The 19,643-nt window shown below is 37.0% G+C and overlaps 2 protein-coding genes across 4 annotated transcripts; one reads left to right on the top strand and one right to left on the bottom strand.

Moving 5' to 3' along the window:
* The first annotated feature begins 1,834 nt into the window (after nt 1-1,834).
* LOC110414215 (putative pre-mRNA-splicing factor ATP-dependent RNA helicase DEAH2) lies at nt 1,835-5,564 on the top strand. Its single transcript, XM_021425293.2, has 7 exons — nt 1,835-2,264; nt 2,410-2,612; nt 2,704-3,788; nt 4,191-4,316; nt 4,411-4,649; nt 4,770-4,888; nt 5,070-5,564. Exons 1-7 carry the CDS (start codon nt 1,986-1,988, stop codon nt 5,194-5,196), a joined length of 2,178 nt encoding a protein of 725 aa, XP_021280968.1. The 5' UTR covers nt 1,835-1,985; the 3' UTR covers nt 5,197-5,564.
* A 4,792-nt stretch (nt 5,565-10,356) lies between these two features.
* Nucleotides 10,357-18,112, bottom strand: LOC110414325 (long chain acyl-CoA synthetase 1-like). Of its 3 annotated transcripts, none has more exons than XM_021425447.1 (20): nt 17,815-18,112; nt 17,020-17,185; nt 16,524-16,587; nt 16,354-16,443; nt 16,164-16,220; nt 15,845-15,893; nt 15,144-15,220; nt 15,001-15,040; nt 14,832-14,926; nt 14,242-14,409; nt 13,939-14,049; nt 13,306-13,393; nt 13,160-13,226; nt 12,979-13,054; nt 12,515-12,632; nt 11,857-12,102; nt 11,628-11,767; nt 11,361-11,543; nt 10,686-10,805; nt 10,357-10,593 (listed from the first exon to the last, which is right to left on the bottom strand). In XM_021425447.1, exons 1-20 carry the CDS (start codon nt 17,936-17,938, stop codon nt 10,549-10,551), a joined length of 2,124 nt encoding a protein of 707 aa, XP_021281122.1. In that variant the 5' UTR covers nt 17,939-18,112; the 3' UTR covers nt 10,357-10,548. The 3 variants fall into 3 exon arrangements, with proteins under 3 accessions (XP_021281122.1, XP_021281124.1, XP_021281125.1); XM_021425449.2 differs by having other exon boundaries at nt 17,737-17,876; XM_021425450.1 differs by lacking the exon at nt 17,815-18,112 and adding an exon at nt 17,663-17,799.
* Nucleotides 18,113-19,643: the final 1,531 nt, after the last annotated feature.

Here is a 19,643-nt window from a genome sequence, read left to right as displayed (position 1 = left end):
TGCTATTGCTATCCAATGAATAAAAATCATTTTCATTTGAAAATGAACCTCATTCTAGGAATATAAGAAAGAACAATTACTTTTTTTTTTTTGAAAAAACAATTATGCTTAAAATCATTAGTTTGTAGATATCAAGCAAATGCAAAGGCCAAGCCAGGAATTAATTTGTTTCAATTTTGTGTCATTAGGTCAATAAAAATATATAATATATTATCTTTTATAACTTCTCGTACAATTCATAATTTGACAAGCTTATCGTTAAATTTAACAACCTACTCATACTCGTAATATATGTACAGTTTAATATAAATCCAATATTCTTGTTATATTAGTCAAAAATACTATTTTTAAAATTATAAATTTAATATAAAAAGTATAACTTTTGCTAGTGTATGTAATTTCTGTAATTACATTTTAATCATAATGCATCTAAAAATTTATTTAGTGAAATTAGATATACAAAAATGTTCTAAAATGCGTAAGAAAAGTATCATTAAAAATATTTTTAGTTGCATATTTTAAAAATGTGCTGCCTTGGTTAAATTTGTTGTAGTGTTTTAATATATTTTTAAAGATAGAAATTTTATTGTATTAAATAAATAGTTAGATATTTTTAATTAATTTGAAATTTATCATGCATAATATATGTGAATAGAGCATGAAATCCAACAGATGGATTAACCACGTAGAAAAATGGACGAAAGGCTGTAAAATTAAATTAGTTTTATATTGTTGTAAGCATATCATTTCTCATATTCTTCTACTAATATAACATTGAAAAAAATTTAAATGTAAAGGACAATACACCAAAATATAATATAACTTTCAAATAATTAAATATTTTTTTACAATTCATCCATAATGCAAAACTTATTCTTAATCGCGTCATTAGCTATATTACCTCATTTTCTCTTATATCAATCAAAATTTTAGAGAAATGATATAAATAACAATTCAAATAGATAGATTATATAATAATTTGTTTTTCTTTTTGTTGATATTACAGTTTGCTATCAAATTAATAACTAAGTCATGAGATAATTATTTCATCTAGTGCAACAAACAACCAATTATGTCATTGAAATACTTTTAATATAAAATTAGATCAAACTCACACCTAGTGTATATCATAGAAATAATAATAAATAAATAAATTATAGCTTGCAAGTGTGATGACAACAAAGTGAAAAGAGAGAAGAATTTCAGCAATTAACAAATCACATTTCTTTAATTTTGATAAGTTATAAATGTGATTAATAAAATATTATTACAAATAAATTCCAAAAATATCTTTAAGCTCACAAGTTAATCTTATACTCTTAGTAAAAGAAGTTATTAAAATTGTAATTAAAAAATGTAAAGGTGAAGATGAGAGTATACTGGGCAAAAGCCTTCAATGAGACGCTGAATGGACAATCAACCATTACAAAATGAACCCAAAAAGAAAAATGGAGCCGAAGAAGTTAAAAGATGGCAGAAAAGATTGGGTGCTTGTTCTTGGGCTGACCCAAATCTTAGAAGGCTCAAGTAGTGAGACTCTGGCTGGACACTTGGGGAAATGGATTCGAGAGTCCATTTCGTTAAGATCCAATTAAATGGGCCCACACCAGATTTGTAGCCGCCTCGGCCTGAGGGTCCTTGCCTTAAAAGGAGTATTAAAACGAATAAAATAATAATTAAACATGAATAAATATGGGCCGCCAAAACTTTTGAGGTTGTCGGTTTATTAGGCAAGGTCCCCAAGTAAATAAATCCAATACTAGGGACCGATCAGTAAATCTGGTAAGTTCTTCTCCCTCTCTCTTTTCAACTAGTGTCATACTATTATAACTGAAATGATGAATTACCCAACCCATATTACCCTAGCCTCCCTCTCTTTTCCCCAACCCTGAGTTCAACTTCTAGGGTTTTCATTATTTTTAAAAGAGGAATTTTTCTCAACCGACCGAATCAAATTTCCCTTTCCATAACGTTTAGGGTTTTGGATGGGTACGGAGAGGAAGAGGAAGGTGAGCTTGTTCGATGTGGTGGATGAGACATCGGCTAAGATCTCGAAATCGAACGGCGGGGGGTTAGCGGCGATGAACGTCAACAGCTCGATCAACAAGTGGAATGGAAGGCCTTATTCGCAAAGGTATTACGAGATTTTGGAGAAGAGGAAAACGCTCCCTGTTTGGCAACAGAAAGAGGAGTTTTTGCAAGTGTTGAAAGCCAATCAAACGCTTATCTTAGTCGGTGAAACCGGTAGCGGTAAAACTACTCAGGTCAGTGAAACGAAAAATTGAAATCCCAACTTTTTCAGCTGTAAATTTTTGCAATTCATTCTGATTTACTACGAACAATTATTACGGATTTCTATTTGAGGAAAGAATTAGGGAGTTAGATTTCTAGGTTTTTTTTGTTGTACAGATACCTCAGTTTGTATTGGACGCTGTGGATATAGAAACTCCAGATAAGCGGAGGAAAATGATGATTGCGTGTACACAGCCACGAAGAGTGGCTGCAATGTCCGTTTCGCGGCGTGTTGCTGAAGAAATGGATGTAACTATTGGAGAGGAGGTTGGTTATAGTATTCGTTTTGAAGATTGCAGTAGTGCAAGAACTGTTTTAAAGTAAGCTTATCTTTCTTGTTAACATATTGGGTATTGTGTGGTGTCTACATGGATATGAACTAGCGATGTTAAGGTTTTTTTTACTTGTCAGGTATCTAACTGATGGTATGCTTTTAAGGGAAGCGATGACTGATCCTCTTTTAGAAAGATACAAAGTTATTATTCTTGATGAAGCCCATGAAAGAACTTTGGCGACGGATGTGCTATTTGGGCTTCTGAAAGAAGTGTTGAAGAATCGAACTGATCTTAAGCTAGTTGTTATGAGTGCAACGCTTGAGGCAGAAAAGTTTCAGGGTTATTTTAATGGCGCTCCACTTATGAAGGTTCCTGGTAGGCTTCACGCTGTGGAGATATTCTACACTCAGGAACCTGAAAGGGATTACTTGGAGGCTGCAATTCGGACTGTTGTGCAGATACACATGTGTGAACCTCCTGGTGACATACTTGTTTTCCTGACTGGAGAGGAGGAGATAGAAGACGCATGTCGTAAAATAACTAAAGAAGTTGGAAACATGGGGGATCAAGTGGGACCTGTTAAAGTAGTGCCTTTATATTCAACTCTTCCACCAGCAATGCAACAGAAAATTTTTGAACCTGCTCCACCTCCTGTGAAGGAGGATGGTCCTCCTGGAAGGAAGATTGTGGTGTCAACAAACATTGCTGAAACTTCCTTGACTATAGATGGCATTGTTTATGTTATTGACCCAGGGTTTGCTAAACAAAAGGTTTATAACCCACGAGTGCGTGTTGAATCCTTGCTGGTATCTCCGATATCAAAGGCAAGTGCACACCAAAGATCTGGTCGTGCTGGAAGAACTCAACCTGGAAAATGTTTCAGGCTATACACTGAGAAGAGTTTCAGTAATGATCTGCAGCCACAGACCTATCCTGAAATATTAAGATCAAACCTTGCAAATACAGTTCTCACTTTGAAGAAACTGGGAATCGATGATCTGGTGCATTTTGATTTTATGGACCCACCTGCTCCAGAGACATTGATGCGGGCATTGGAAGTGTTGAATTACTTGGGAGCATTGGATGATGATGGGAACTTAACAAAGTTGGGAGAGATCATGAGTGAATTCCCCTTGGATCCTCAAATGTCAAAGATGCTCGTTGTTAGTTCTGAATTCAACTGTTCAAATGAGATTCTTTCAATTGCTGCCATGCTTTCAGGTATTTTTATTTGCTTTCTAGCATGCTTTTCTGTGTTTGTGTTGAGTCACGTCTTAGGAAGTGGTTGTCATGGGGCTCTTATCATTCTTGATATTGTCCCCCTACCTGAATAGTTTGCACAGAGGCTTGTGCACAACACTGGATGTTTAGCTGTTTACATGCATACACTTGTATGCATTGATACAGCTAAAGTTGTAATGTGTCCTAGGTTGTCATCAGCAACTGTCTTGTCTGGGTTCCATGTCCCCCGTTGGCATGCACCATAGGATTTCTAAGTAAGTGCTGATGCAGATAGTTGCAGTTTCTCAGTATTCTCTCATGAAGCAAATGGTGTCCTCTCGCCTGTATGCCTCTGCTGACCTACCGTGGGCCTCTTCTGTGATAACTAAATTCTTTCTTTAGTACCCAATTGCTTTGTCCGGCCTAGGGAGGCACAAAAAGCTGCAGATGAAGCAAAAGCTAGGTTTGGGCACATTGATGGGGATCATCTTACGCTTTTGAATGTGTACCATGCTTACAGACAAAACAGTAAGTACTTAGATCCTTTTCCCTAAAGATGACTGAAATTTATTTGCTAGCAGCAATTGATCTAAGAGTCTTACAATCTGTGAAAAAACTGCAGACGAGGATTCATCTTGGTGCTATGAGAATTTTATCAACCATAGAGCACTGAAGGCTGCTGATAATGTTAGACAACAGCTGGTGCGCATAATGGCCAGGTTTAACCTCAAGCTGTGCAGCACTGATTTCAACAGCCGTGACTACTACGTCAACATTAGAAAGGCTATGCTTGCTGGGTATTTTATGCAGGTAGCTCATCTGGAGCGCACGGGGCACTACTTGACAGTTAAAGACAACCAAGTCAGTACAATGTTATCTTTCTGTTTTCTTAACATGTTTTCTTTCTTGGCAAAGTCTTCCCCCATTTTGGAGATGCACGGGAGGGATGTAACAGGGTTTGTTGCCCTATTTATTTTGCAGGTGGTGCACTTGCATCCATCAAATTGCCTGGATCACAAGCCAGAGTGGGTCATCTACAATGAGTATGTCCTGACAAGCCGGAATTTTATTCGTACTGTGACAGACATTCGTGGTGAATGGTTAGTCTCTCCTTCCCTATAGTTGTCACTTGTGGTTGTGATTGTTTCTTCCTGGTAGCTCATGATCCAAGGAGAAAGAGCTATGACTTAAGGGAATTTAGAAACCCTGAAATAGTTCTAAAAAAATTTTCTTCGATTAATTGATAATTGATAAATATACATGCATCTGTGATGAATACAGGTTAGTTGATATAGCACCGCATTATTATGATCTTGAAAACTTCCCACAGTGTGAGGCCAAGCGAGTTCTTGAAAAGCTTTACAAGAAAAAGGAGAAGGATAGAGAGGAGAGTAGGAACAGAAGATGAAGCTTACATCCATACGAGTTGTTTTGACTGCAATTTTTCTATGGTGCTATTGCGTTATTCCATATGTTGGTGGACAAATTGGAAGATAGCAAAATTTCTTGTATCATTATAAGAGTAGGACGTTCGTCCCTATCTTTTACTATTGTACTATCATTCCAAATTTGTTTAGTTGCTATTTTTATCATTTAGTTGTTGAACAATTGAAATGGTCCAAAAGGAAAAAGGAGAAAAGAGATTGATTTTGGAGCTAGTAAGTCTCGGTTAACCAGCGCTTGGTCTCATTCCCTGTAATAAATTGAACTCTCCTGCTTTTATCTCGGGGACTTAATCTTCGCTGAATAATTCTGAAACTTTCCCCAGTTTTTTAATTCGAGTCATGCTGTTGTCTTCTGTTTGATGCATTGCTTCTATAACCATGCAAGATTAGGAAGAACATTATCTTTAGGGTATGAAGCTTTTGATTGTCTCTGCATTGTCTATGAGGCTGGGCTCGACTTGGTTTGGACTGCCTAAAGCCCGAGAGCATTGGGGTCTGGGGTTCGGTCTTAGGATGATATATATGTATATATATGTATATATAACTATTGGACCAGTTATAGGAAATTTAAAAGAATAAAAATACGTTTTGGCAGGAGAAAAGTGAGGAAACTTGCATTATAGGCGACTCTTTTCGTTCGCCTCCCGTTCTGTATTAGTTTCACCAAGTCCCAAGTTTTCCACGCAACCAGATTCACAGTGGTAAACAATAGTATTTCCAGCTAATCCCGAAATGCTGGTGGTCTATGGATGAAGCACCTGTCATGAAGGAATTAAGAGTGATGTTTATGGAATTTTGTTTGTTAATGAGAAGGTAATGACGAGGGCCCTCGAGGAATGCCCTTGTCTCTGTTGGTTTTTTATCTTATTTCTCAAAAATGGCGACTTGATAAAGAACTCAACGAAATTGATTCATTTAGAATCCCGTTTTGGGTCCAGGTTCAGAACATTCCTTTAAAATTGCTTACTGAACAGAATGCTGAGAAGATTGGTAGAGAGATAGGAGATTTGTTAGAAGCTGAAGATCCTCTTTGTTGAGAAGGAATTGTTAGGAGAGGTATTTTGAGGGTCAGAGTTTCAGTTGATGCTCTGAATCCGTCAACTGCTGGGTGCCCGAGATAGGCTGAGAGAGAGTGTGGGCAGAGTTCAAGCATGACAAGCTGTGGGATTCTTGTTTTGGCTGTGAAAAATTTGGTCACTTGACGAGTACATGTGAAGAAGTTAAAATGGCAAGTTCTGATTCGTAGGGTGCTTAGATATGGGCCTCATCTGCAAGCAATGCCAGCAAGAGCTGTTTCTGATGAAGATTTTTGCCTCGAAAGGCAGTTTCCAAAGTCTCTGCTGGTTGGAGAAGGAATCTATGGCAGTGTCAAGTATACAACGGAGTTGAAGCCACTCTGAATGGAGACTACGTGATCAATAAATGGAATTACAGGCCTTACTCGCAGAGGTATTACAAGATACTTGAAAATAGGAAGACTCTGCCTGTTTAGCAGCAGAAGCATGAGTTTTGCAAGCTTTGCAATCTAATCAGACACTAATCTTGGTGGATGAGCTGGTGCTGGTAAAACCACTCAGGTTTGTTTCAGGGGAGCAAAAATTTACTCTTTCTTTTTTTCACTGTGAACATGAGTTGTTTTGTGTTCATTTCTTAGCTTGGATTATAGGTTCCTCATTGAACATGGTAAAAGGGTTTCAATTTGTGGGAAAACCTCCGCGTTTAACAATTAAGCAGTTGAAAAGGTCAATCTTTGTCATTCGGTTCGCATTCATGATGAAAAAAACTACTCACTCGACGTTTTTGGTGACGCTAGATATTGTATGGTTCACTTTGTGGAATTGACTAAGGATATTTCTGTTTCACAGATTCCTTAGTTTGTCTTGGAAGCTGTTGTTCTTGAAACTCCAGATAAATGCTGAAAGATGATAATTGCTTGCACTCAGCCTGGAAGAGTGGCTGCAATTTCTGTTTCGCGTTGAGCTGCAAGAGATGGATGTAACTATTAGACAGGAGGTTTGTTATAGCATATTTTTGAAGACTCTGGCATTATCACTCGCTCAATTGCTTCTACATGAGTGGAAAAGTTCTTTCTTTTTTGGGATGTTTTGGCCAGTATCTAACGAATGGTATGCTTGTAAGGGAAGGAATGAGTGATCCTCTTTTGGAAAGATATAAAATGATTATTTTTTATGAGGCCCATGAACGGACTCTGGCTACAGATGTGCTGTTTGTGCTTCTGAAAGAAGTGTTGAAAGTATCGACCTGACCTTAAGCTAGCTGTTATGAGTGCAGCAGTTGAGGCGGAAAAGTTTCAGGTTTATCTTAATGGAGCACTGGTTATGAAGGTTCCTTGATTATAATGAGCTGATATCAAATCATGCTTGAGGCTTTGATATGAAAACCACCTAAGAATTCACCTCGAATCTTCAACTCTACATGATGAGCCAATGCCAAAACATTCTTAATGTTTCATATAATTCAGGGTTCTTTGCTAAAATTAGCGACCAAAGAATCAAAAACTGTTCTATTTTATTTTTCTCACTTGTAGCCCCCAAAGAAACCTAGATCCATGAGATCGTGGTAATCACAATCTGGATACCAATTTCTCACAAATCAAAACATCATCTATACAAATCCAGATGTCGAGTCCAAAAGGCTAAACTAGTCAGGCACCCAGGCGAAGGGTTTGCACCTAAGAAGCCTATTGTACTAAAGGGTGTACAGCCATATTGGTTCATTTCACTTTCACAGGGATTCAACCCGACTATGAGCCTTCTGTTTTGAAGTATTTCTCTTTTTCGTTCATCTGCTTCTAGGGCCTCAGTTCAGTTAAGACTACTCCACGTCCGTGTTTCAGTATGGATCTTATTAATGCTGAAAAAGCTGCAGGATAATTCATTTTCAATTTTGAAATACCTTCTGTGGCAAATTCACAAAGTTCCAAACCTGAGTGCAAACAAAAGGCTCTACTAAATGCATCCCAAACAATTACATCAGACTCAAATGTCATACCCTTTATCAATTTCTCTGCTTTATCCAGCTGACCTGCTTTCCCATAGATCTCCACCATACAAGCATAATGCTCCAACCCTGCTTGTATTTTATATTTCTGGCCCATGGAGTTGAAGTGCCTCTCACCTTCTTCAACCAACCCATTATCCCTACATACATATAAAATGTTAACAAATGTAACCTGATTAGGTCTGAAACCACTGTTCATCATTCCGTCCAATTCCTCCAATGCTCTTCTTCCGAGCCCTTGTCTTACATAACCTCCTATCAAAGAATTCCATGAAATTGGATTCTTCTTCCACATTCCCACCTGAAGTACAAAATTGATGAGAAGGTGCAATTACATGTTGGTAATAGAACATATGATATGTTCGTTCATGAAATATTTCCTGAAGTTTCGATTGAATTCCCCTCGGCTTCTAGTTCACTGGAATGGAAAACAAGTCAAATGGAAGTAACGAGTCTATTGCAAATGGAAGGTGGGATGTATTAATCCACTGTGAGTGAACGGTAAAGAGTTGCAGGAGCTTATCGACGTAGAAGATGAACGGCTTAGACCAGGAAGGAAGGAGACACAGGTGCTGTTGCTCGGTTACGAAGTCAGTAGATTGGGCCTGTCTTAGGAGGATCACAGATTGAACTGTTGACAGAGACCAAAGTGTTATTTTAATAGGAGCCCAAGTACCCGAACAGGCTCATGGGTCCATTCCAACTGTAGTTTAAAGGGGAAGTGAACAGCGTCCGGTAATGGTGGGCCTCATAGTGAACTGGGCAGAAAAAATAGGAAGCCCGTTCTGCTATGGGCACCCAAGTAAGGGAAAGCCACTTGACGCTTTACCGTCCCAAGTTATAGAAAGGGTTGATTGAAGTTTGAAGGTGCTATGGTGGCGGGATGTCGGATTCAAACGGTGAAGTACGGCAGATATCATTGAAGAGTAACAAGGTGTTGAGTGAGGTGGTTATTTGAGCCCACCATCAATTTTAATCCAAAAAATTAGTGAAAAGGTGGTAATGGATTTTGTTCTTATGATGGTTTGGAAACGTTTGATGGTTACTGTCAGGTGAATTGGGGTTAGAGTTATGTTGTTTTGGTGTTTAATGCCCTTTGTTCCATGGGGTTTCTGTTGAGTGAAATCTGAGGTTTGACTTCTATGTTGTTTCTAGTGTTGATATGCATGTGGTGATCATTTGATGACTCCTGTTCTATGGTGGTTTTGGAGCCGATTGATGATTTCTTCTAGAAGAAATCAGGTGATGGTTTCTATGTTGTTTCTAATGCTGTTGTGTATTGGATGGGTTGTTTGCTTTCTATTGGTTTAGGATGGTCTCACGGAGTCCGGTGAAGATTATAAGTAATGGCAAAGAGGTTGCATTGGAAAGGAGAGCATAAAAGCCCGGGTGGTTTTTTGTTCACGATGTAGATGAAATTTTTTGTTTCAGGTGCTTGAAGGGAATTGGGATTTCGGCGTTGAGGTGTTACAACTTTTCTTTCTTGCGTAATGTCTGTGTTAGTGAGGAGTCTTGAGTTTTTGGTGCTGGTAGGCAGTACAGCTCTTGTTTAAGGCGTGTTCTGTTTCAATGTCCACACCTGCTCTTATGGTAGTGGATCAAGCGTTTGATGGATAAGCTTTGGATTGTTTGAAGAGAATTCTTCGTTATGTGGTGGTGAGGTTGATGTCAAAAAAGTTTACGTGCAGAGCAAGTGCTAGATTACGTGCGGCGCTGACTGTTTGTTGATGCAGATTTCACAATTTTGGCTCGGTGTAGATTGTTCCATATGCTTCGCAGGGTCATGTTTGCTGTTGATTTATTTTGAGATATTATTTCCAAAGAATAAAATATGATCTTATTCTTTTTAGGTGATTAATGAGATATTAGGATTTAATCTAACAACTATAAATGTATTAAATATTTTACTTCATTAAAAGGATTTGCATTTGGTGACCTAACCGTATATAGATACATCAAATATTAATCATTTACTTTCATGTGGTTGTATGTAGATGACAATTTTTTTTAATTTGTAGTATGGTACTCTAGGCGTGTATGCACTATGTCATGAACATTCCTGGTTTCCAGTGTTCAAGTGCTCTTAGGAACCTCTATGTTCGTATATAATAAATAAATTCATTGACTGATAAAATAAGAATAGTACGGGCATTCATCAACACAAGCTTGTAACACCATTTTTTTGTCCCAACTATTTCTACACTTTGATTTGCAAAAGTTACATCTATCTTGCAGTAACGATGATAGTGGGAGGTTATTCCCATAGCATAGACACATAAACTTTAGCTTCAGCTTCACTTCTTTGCAGTCAACTTTTGATAGAGTGCATCAATTTCGGCCTGCTCAATATAACGTAAAATAACTTTTTCGTCTCTCGGACCTTTGCTAGAAAGAAGCATATGAAAAAAAATGTCAAAGTTACGCAAATTACCTGATAATATTTAAGCAGGTTGTTTCTTTTTTTCTTCAATGTTGCAGTCACTAGATCTCTTTCCATGTCAAATGGGTAGGGTTCCAAGATGACTCCTTTGATAAATTCAAAACCTCTCATCTGGTTTTCAGAACATACAGAAGTGAATAAACGAAAAATTAAATGAATAAGAGGAAGAAAGGGGCTGCTTGGTCTTGGTGTAACAGTGATTATGAAGGATGTTAAGAGGGGCTTAACGATCATGAAATAAAATACAAAAACTGATGAGGTTTACCTTGCATATGCTGAAAGCATATATAGTAATTCATGAAGTGGTTAAGAATAAAAGAAAGTTCTATTCAGGAACCCCAATTTTCATAATGTGGGTAGTTATAAGCTGTTGTTCTGAATGCATTCTTATGTGAAAGTTTTGCTTTCTCTACATACATACATGCATGTGTTTTGGCATGCAAGAATTTGGAGGAAAACATACTTGGATATCTTATAATAAAAACTATTGCAGCAGCAGAACGGTAGATTATTTCTAAGTTTTGCATAAGGCCACTGATCTATGCCTTTCAGTTAAGACCCCCAAGATTTCAATTTCAACGGAACACACAAGGAAAAAGAACTAGTAAAACGTACCCAAAAATTTCAATTCTCCAGTAATGAGATGGCTTGAATTTAAGATATTACCTTGTTTTTCTCAGCTGTGGATTTAAGCTCTGAGAGGACATAACTCTGTAGCTGATTGACAGAGCAGAGCTCAGAGAGTGAAGCTGTGTGACCATTTAAGTTTGCCCACTTTTTAGCATTATCCTCATGTAGCACAACTACAGCAACTAGCATTGACTTGAAGCTATTTCCATAGACCCATACCTAAAGAAACCGTGGCAAACGTAATTTAAATCACATTACTTCTTTGTACAATCAATTAAGAAACTAATCAGAAGAGATTCTCACGTCATCAACAATTGGAGTGACTCCATAAACATTTTCCAAATACTCTAGCGCCACGTACTCTCCCTGGGAGAGCTTAATAAGATTTTTCTTCCTATCGATAATCTTAACAACTCCATTAGGAAGCATTTTCCCTATGTCTCCTGAGAATATCAAAGAACGGGGAAATTAGAATGCAAGATTAGTTATTAAAGGTCAGTTTGTTAGTTTGACAGGAAATTGAACCGCCAACCTGTATGAAACCATCCATCCTTTATAGATTCTCTAGTCAGTTCAGGATTTTTATAATATTCAGAAAAAATAGTCTTCCCTCTCACGCATATCTCACCACAAGGAGGATTTCCTAGTGGATTGTAGCCCATCTCTGAAACCTCCTCCAGGCGCAACTCATTGTACACAGCTGGGGGCCCAACGGTACCAACCATGCACATCTCATCTGGATAGCCAACAGCGCAAGCTCCACAAGTTTCTGTCAATCCTAAATGAACCACAATGCAATTTGTTCAATGGAAATTTTAAAATCTGATCAGCATTCTGCCTAGAGAAACCATCAAAACACCCAAGGCAACCTATACGCCAAACTTTAACAAGCGATGCCTGTAGGAATAGGGAACTTTAAATATAAATAAATAAGAGAAAAATGAAAATATCCATGATGTTTTACCAAGAGAGTATAATAGGATATAGCTAAATTGTCGTTTTGAAGGTGAACTAAGAGATAAACTCAATATAATAATTTATTTTCTTCCCAAAGTGCTACGAACTGCAGCAGAAGTTTACACTTTCTAACAATCAAGACAGACCCCTTTCTTACCTCTTTCTTTAACTGTCTTAACAGAACCTAGATAGCATGTGCCAAATTTTATATGCTGCTATAGACAGGAATTTACCATAGCCTTGGACAACAAATGCACAACAAGTGACCCGCAGGAATTCCTCTACTTCAGAGCTCAATGGTGCACCTCCAGATATTAATAATCGAAGCCGACCACCTAACTTAGCTTTCACCTAGAAAAATGGACAAAAAGATGATAACAGGTTAGGTGGTTGAGAGATTATTTTCTCTGAAGCTTTAAAAACACACTTTCAAGGGAATGGCAAAGGCGATGCATCGGGGAGAGTTGGTCTTGTTTTAAATTAGCGTCCAGAATTATAAAGCCAAAGACAAGGTAGCACTGAAATTTTACAGCCATTATCAACAATGCAAAACAGACGAATCGTACATTGGTGTAACTTAGACCCATCACTCAAGGTTCCACAATGTTGAACATAGATGCATGGCAATCATCAAGCTTCCAAATATCGCCAAATTTTCATATAAAAGAGTAAGCTTTTAAAGCAGACCAAACACTACCTTCCTGAAGGCCAATAAATCTGCTAAAGGTGATGCCTGTTTATGTTTATATCCACGATTCATCCAAGAAAGTTTGCTGTAACCAAAACAAGAATGCATCAGCATCTTGGTCATTTTATATGCACTTTTACTACAAGAGTAGAAGGGACTAAGTTACTCTTTGCAGGGAAGACTGCCTTACTATTTGTAGAGAAAGTCAAAAATTCGCCTCCGCAACGGACTCAATTCTTCAAGTGCCTTTTTAATACCTAAAAACAGATAAGTTTTGATGGGTGAATCATTGCCACTTCAAATCAATCAGCATATAAAAGTTTTCCAATGGCTTGCCTTCATGAATCATATCAAAAACTCGGGGCACACCAGCTAAAAACGTTGGCTTCAACTCCGTTATATCATCCCGCAGTTCCTTCAAGTTCTACAAGAGCAAACATATTTTCGAAAAAATGTTATGATCAATTTTTAATTGCACTGATTTTACAAAAGTATGAGTATTTATGACTAATCAGGCACATTTAATTTGGTAAGGAAGATCATATGTGAGCATTTGGTTTGTGGACAGAGAGAATCACAATATCCATTCTCTTTTTCCTCCTATCTATGGTCCTATGCTTCTCTCTCCATAATTCCACCATCACCATACCTCTGGCATGGTAAGCACCATTCAAGGTGTTAACATCCTGCTGTGACTGTTACTTCACTAATGCTTATTGATTAAAAGTTCATAATGTCCTTAACAAACCCAGACTCCCTCCCCTCAGGGTGCATGGCAGGGGCACCCTCCCCCCCCCCTCTCCACCCCCCTCTTGTTTTAAATTTCCTCAACCAAAAATGAGAATACTAAGGTTTTCATTGTCAATGATAACTTCAAATCATTTTCTCCTCTCTTGTCTATTCTTCACATGTAAGTACAGACCCAAAGAGTTGCTGATATGTTTAAGAAACAGAGTTCCAGAAGCAGACCCCATGATAGTAGCCGACAGATGCTCCTCTATGGAAAAAGTATTCCTCAATCACGCGGTCAAGGATATGAGCAAGGGGCAGGAAGGACAAATATACATCATTCACTGTCATCTGCTTAAGAAAAGGATATATCAGGAACGTGAACCAACATTATACTTATACAAAAGGCACATGTAAGAGCACCATGCAGTTTTAACACAAAGTTAACATTAGCAAGAAAGAATACCCTTATACTACTTGAACAACAGGAGAAAATTATATCTTCTAGAGATAGTCTCTATGAAGTTCAAGCATTAAATATACCTTGTCTTCAAATTGATCCAGGAAAAGATCAACCCCATATACAAATGTTGCAATTGTTTCATGTGTTAACACAACACCTTTAGGATCTCCACTGGTGCCACTTGTATACATAATTGTGCAAATGTTAAATGGTTGAGGTGGCGAAGTCTCGTGTGGATTTTTCTTTCCCTGATGAAAGGATAGGCCCCAAAATAAAATATAGGAAAGAATAGAAAAACTAATTGCACGAAAAAGTCTCTCACAACATCTAAAAAGGTGAAAATGAATTTCAACAGATTTTAGTATGGTAGATTTTGATGCAAAATCAATAAGTCAAATTGATGATTAGTCTGTAAAAGTTCTGCTGGAATTCACATTTAAAAGACTAAAATGTGCAGAAAACATGGTACCTCTAAATAGATTTTTCCATAATGCAATCTAAATTTTTAGCATATGTTGTTATACTAGCACGAGAAAGTTTTAGGATGGAATAAACAGTTACAAAACATTGCCACCCCAAAAATGAAAAAGAAAATGAATATTTTAGTCCATCGGAAGTTGAGTTAATCTCTCTCTGTCTCAGAATATTGAAATTAAGACTGAAACCTAACCATGCAGAGAAACTCGATCCATGAGTACGCCTTAATCCCCAATTGAGATGCCTTAGCATTGTTTTCCTCGGTCAATGAGGTGAAGCAAACCATTGCTGCCACCAGAATAAAACTCAGAACAGAGCCTTAGCAGTTTCAGCAAACTAAAGTTTATTTAGTCATTTTTCACCTTTCAGCCGTTGAGCAGATTTACAATTTGGATCCAAAAGCTGCAAAGGCATGGGTAAAACCAGAATGTTGATTTTGAAATTGGACGGTAATATGGAAAAGGACATTAGTTAAACCAAATAAAAGTCACTTTGTTTAGCTTACTTCTTTTACTTTTATGTCTTGTACAAATACAAAATCAACCTCTGCATGATCTATAATAAAATTGACAGCTCCTGGCCCTGCACACAAGTTACAAGAAAAGGAAGCTTAAGATTACGCTATGGTTGCTGACCAATTTAAGATCTGAATAATGTACAACTGATATCAGAAAAACATCTGGCAACATGCACAGAAATACACTAATTGATGCATTCAGCCAATTTGAAGATTGTCAGCTAGTATCCTTCAAGCATAATGCTAATTAGTTCAATTGTATCATCTAGACTAGAATGCAAAAGGAGTTGAATATTCCACACCACTCAAATCCACAGTGAGACCAACAAATAGCAGTAGAAGGTGGCATTCATCCTAATGGTCCAAACTATATGTACATCATCATGTATGGTGGAAACACCTTCTACAAAGATCAACTAAGAATCTCCTAGGTTAACTAACTTATTAACCAGAAAAGATCTCACTATAATGGGGTTTAGGAAGGGTGATTGAACAAGTGTATCTTGAACTGCTTTTGTACTTGTTAGCCCCAAAGTTTCATTATTGCAATTGCAATAGACAATGGGGGCATTAAGAATCTCAAATGTCAAACAATCAAATTAAAAAAAAAAAAAAAAAGAAGTTGGCTTGTGCAGGGAGAGATCATAAAATTTACAGTGAAAGAAGGAAATTTCTCGAGAGGCATTTACCCAGAGTATCATAGAGAGGCACACAAACCACACTGTGGGCACCACAAGCCTACAAACATCGGAAAAAGGATAAAGGTTACAGGGCCTTTCCAACGAGTGCCCAAAGGGCACTTGAAAGCTCACTATTTTAAATAGATTTTATATTTGATACAATAGTTACCCTGAATTCAGAAAGATTTTTGCATTTGATGCAAGAACGTTCATAAAAATAGTGAACTTAACAATAGCTGTCAGGATATGCCCATGAAAGGACGGAAAAAAAAAAGTTATTATTTAAAACTTCAGGTAAACACTTCATACAGAAAGTCTGAAAGCACACCTCCATTGCTAGAATCCACTGTGGGCAGTTTGCTCCATAAATCCCAATCCGACAGCCCTGCCACAAGAATGCAAGGAAGACAGCGGAGAGAAAAGATCAGAGAAAAAACTAATGTTGCTTTGCTCCCAAATTTTCATCGAAAGATCATGCAAATTACAAGGCCTCGAAATAAGGACATAATTATCCTTACAGGTTCAGCACCAGATGCTCGCAATGCAGAACCAATGTGCAGAACTTCATCATAAACTTCCTTGTATGTCTTCCAGATGTAAGCGCCCGCCTAAAGACTAAACAAAGTCAAGAAGCAGCTTGTACAAATCTCATCCAAATACTGAAACTGCTTTTAAACATAAATTCTACCTTTCCATCAACCATTTTTCGCCATCCAAGCATCCTGTTCCCACTGTGCTTCCGAACAGATGAACTGCACATGAAGATCCTTATTGTTGTCAAAAAGGCAAAAAACAAACACTAAAAAAGAAACTACTAGTATGCTAAGATATTTAGTTTGTGCAAGAATAGTTTAGGCCAAAGTCACCACACAGTGAACTTGCAACTTCATTAGTCTAATTCATACACTAGATAAGGCCTTCCTTTAGGCTTTTTCCCCCTGTTTTTTCTTCTTTAATTTTATTTTTAACATCATCCAGTATTATTGGATTGCCCCAAGATGTTAATATAAGATCAACATAGCTTTCACTTCAAACCCTAAGATCTACCATATGGCAAACTTAGTGGAAAATATAAGCATATTTCCGTTTTCCAATTGTATACCAAAGAACAAGCAGCTGAAATCCATATGAAAGAGGCTGTGAAAAGTAATAACTACAAATGAATGCCCAACGTACACAGTTACCTGAAAAGACTCCAAGTAGTAGACATATCGGGATCAGGTGGAGGATACCCATTCTTGGCAAGTAAGTTACGATATATGGGACCAACTGATGGCTTCCCATCTTGTCCCTCTCTTCCATCCTCCACCTTAACTGAAAAAACTTTCATTTCTTCCATCGACAGAATTTCTGCAGGGAAAACTCTTCGCACATAAGTGACTTGCAAAAGACTAAACAAAACCAAGTGTAGTTCAACATATGGCAAAAAATATATAGCAACTATCAGGTCAATGAACAGGAAAACAAGGAATCAAGTCTTCCATCCCAATTAAGCCATTAAATAGCATTAACTGAGACAGTGAGGTCAATGGCAAAGTACAGAAGAGAAAATTACGAGTCATGAATGGTGCTAACTAATATATATGGACAAAAAGGTGATAAAAATCAAACAAACATGATTTTCAAAGTTCACTTCAAATCAAACACAAAAGGAAGTAGAAACGAAACAAGTTCAACTTCTGATAACTTTCACCAGCTGACAGAAATCCAAACCTGAAATCTTGTATGGCCAAAGTAAGTGAGCACTTAAAGGACATATATGTAAATATTAAAATAAAACAAATACCAACAGCCCACTAAATATGCATGACCCGAAAGTAAAACAACCTTTAGAAAACCGTTGGCGCAACTTGCCAAAAAAGGGAAAAGAAAAAAAAAGAAACCCAGAGACTGATGCTTACAAGAAAGCAAAGAAACCCCAGAGTTTTCAAGAAAGCAAAGCAGGTAAGGGTGCTCCTTTCAAAGTATAGTCATGAAACCTGCGAGAAATCCCGTGAATATAAGGGAGGAAGGGAAAGAGGGAAGCCAAGTCTCAGGTCCGTTGTCAATGAGTTTGTTGCAACAGACCGTCAGTGTGTTTGTGCTTCCATTTATTGCAAACATTTATTGCACCTTTTGCTTCAATTCTCTAATTCTTTCACGGAACGTCAAGTTTTTTCCTTTTGTTATTTTTCCTCTCCCAGAACTGGAATAGGTTGTGAGGTTTACAATTGGTATTGCGTGGCATTTTTAGCAAGATACGCTGCGCTGTGCCAGGAAACGGAGGGGAAAGGGCTAAACTTCGGAATTTGTAGCTTCCAAGATAACGGATGGGTTCTTCTGCTTTTTGGATTTTCCCAGAGCTTTTATATGTGCACAAAAATCTTTATTTTTCTTAGCAAAATATAAATAAATATAGAAATATCTTTACAATATGTATTTATAAGCTTTTTTTATTTATAGAAATATCTTTACTTAAAAACACGTAAAAGCTTATTACTATATAAGCTCTTTCTCATCAATATACTAGTTGTAGGTACTAAATGAAAGGTGGTTAAATTGTCTCACAAACAATTGCAAGTAGTATTGCTTTTAAAGAAACAAATGATCACGGTTGGGTGTTAGTAGTTTTACAATAATAAGTGGCTTTTTTTTTTTTTTTGAAAAGCAGTAACCTTGCCATTACCAGGGGGGAAAGTGATTTCCCCTTGTATGCTACATCAGAAAATCATCTGGCAGGGGTCAAAAGCATATTGGTTCATATGCTCCCATTGTGAGTACATTTACCCAATATCTTTAGACTTACCATAAAGCCTTCAATATCAGGCCAAGATCCTGACCACGTGAACAAAAATCAGACCATACAAAGAAGAAAGCAAGAAACAAATCCCTGTACCAACAGAAAACAACACAGGTCTTACTTTCAATGGGTGCCTATGAAAGACCCTTTTCCCCTTTGCCCCTACTTGTCATTCGTACTTTACTTATTTGGGGGAGAGTTAATACATTCACAAGAAAACAAAGGAATTGCATATGCACTTTCATTGGATCAATACTTCTCAGTGCAATTTGAGATCACTTGTGATATTTCAGGCTGACAACTGAGTTTTCTTTTTCTCTTTTTTTTTTTTTGTCTCTTTTTCTTAATGGACAAAGACAATTCATTGTGTGAGCAGATGAGGTCTTGTGGGTAAATTTGGTGCCCTTATAGTTGTAATAATAATTAAATAGGCTGAAAGGTGAAAGCTGCATGGAGTCACCATTGGACAGTTGAATCTGCATTCATGGCGTTTCCAGCCACTCCACCTAACTATTAAGGGCAGCAATTTGTCATCTCAGTTGATATTATAGGTATGGACACTGCTTTTTCTTTCTTTTTTGTGTTTTGGGTTAAACATATTGACCTTTCAAATCTTAACCATGAGTTCTTCATTCATAATATAGATAACATTTAGTATTCGATGTATGGATAAGATGGACTATGGTTGAAAGGAATTTGACTAAATTAAGTTTTAAGGTAAGCAATCTACTTTAATGATAAAAAATTAGTTTAATCAATTTGTCACAAATTATAGTATTCAGTAATAATTTTTAAAAGTCTACATGAGTCAGGTTAAGTTTCCTTAATACATTTAAAATTTAAATTCAAATTCAAATTCAATTCGATCTGTTTATATAAATTATATTTATTATTAAAATAGTTTAAATATATTTTATATTAATATTTTAATACTTTAAAATATATTTAAAGTTAAAATTTAATAAAAATAAGTACTCATTAATTTAACCGTATATTTGGATTGGACCAAAAATCATACTAAAGTCTAAT

This window comes from Theobroma umbraticum, unplaced genomic scaffold (assembly GCF_002168275.2).
Source record: "Theobroma umbraticum cultivar Fairchild unplaced genomic scaffold, ASM216827v3 scaffold_4.1, whole genome shotgun sequence".
Taxonomy (NCBI): Eukaryota; Viridiplantae; Streptophyta; class Magnoliopsida; order Malvales; family Malvaceae; genus Theobroma; species Theobroma umbraticum.
This window is presented reverse-complemented; position numbering and strand designations above follow the sequence as displayed.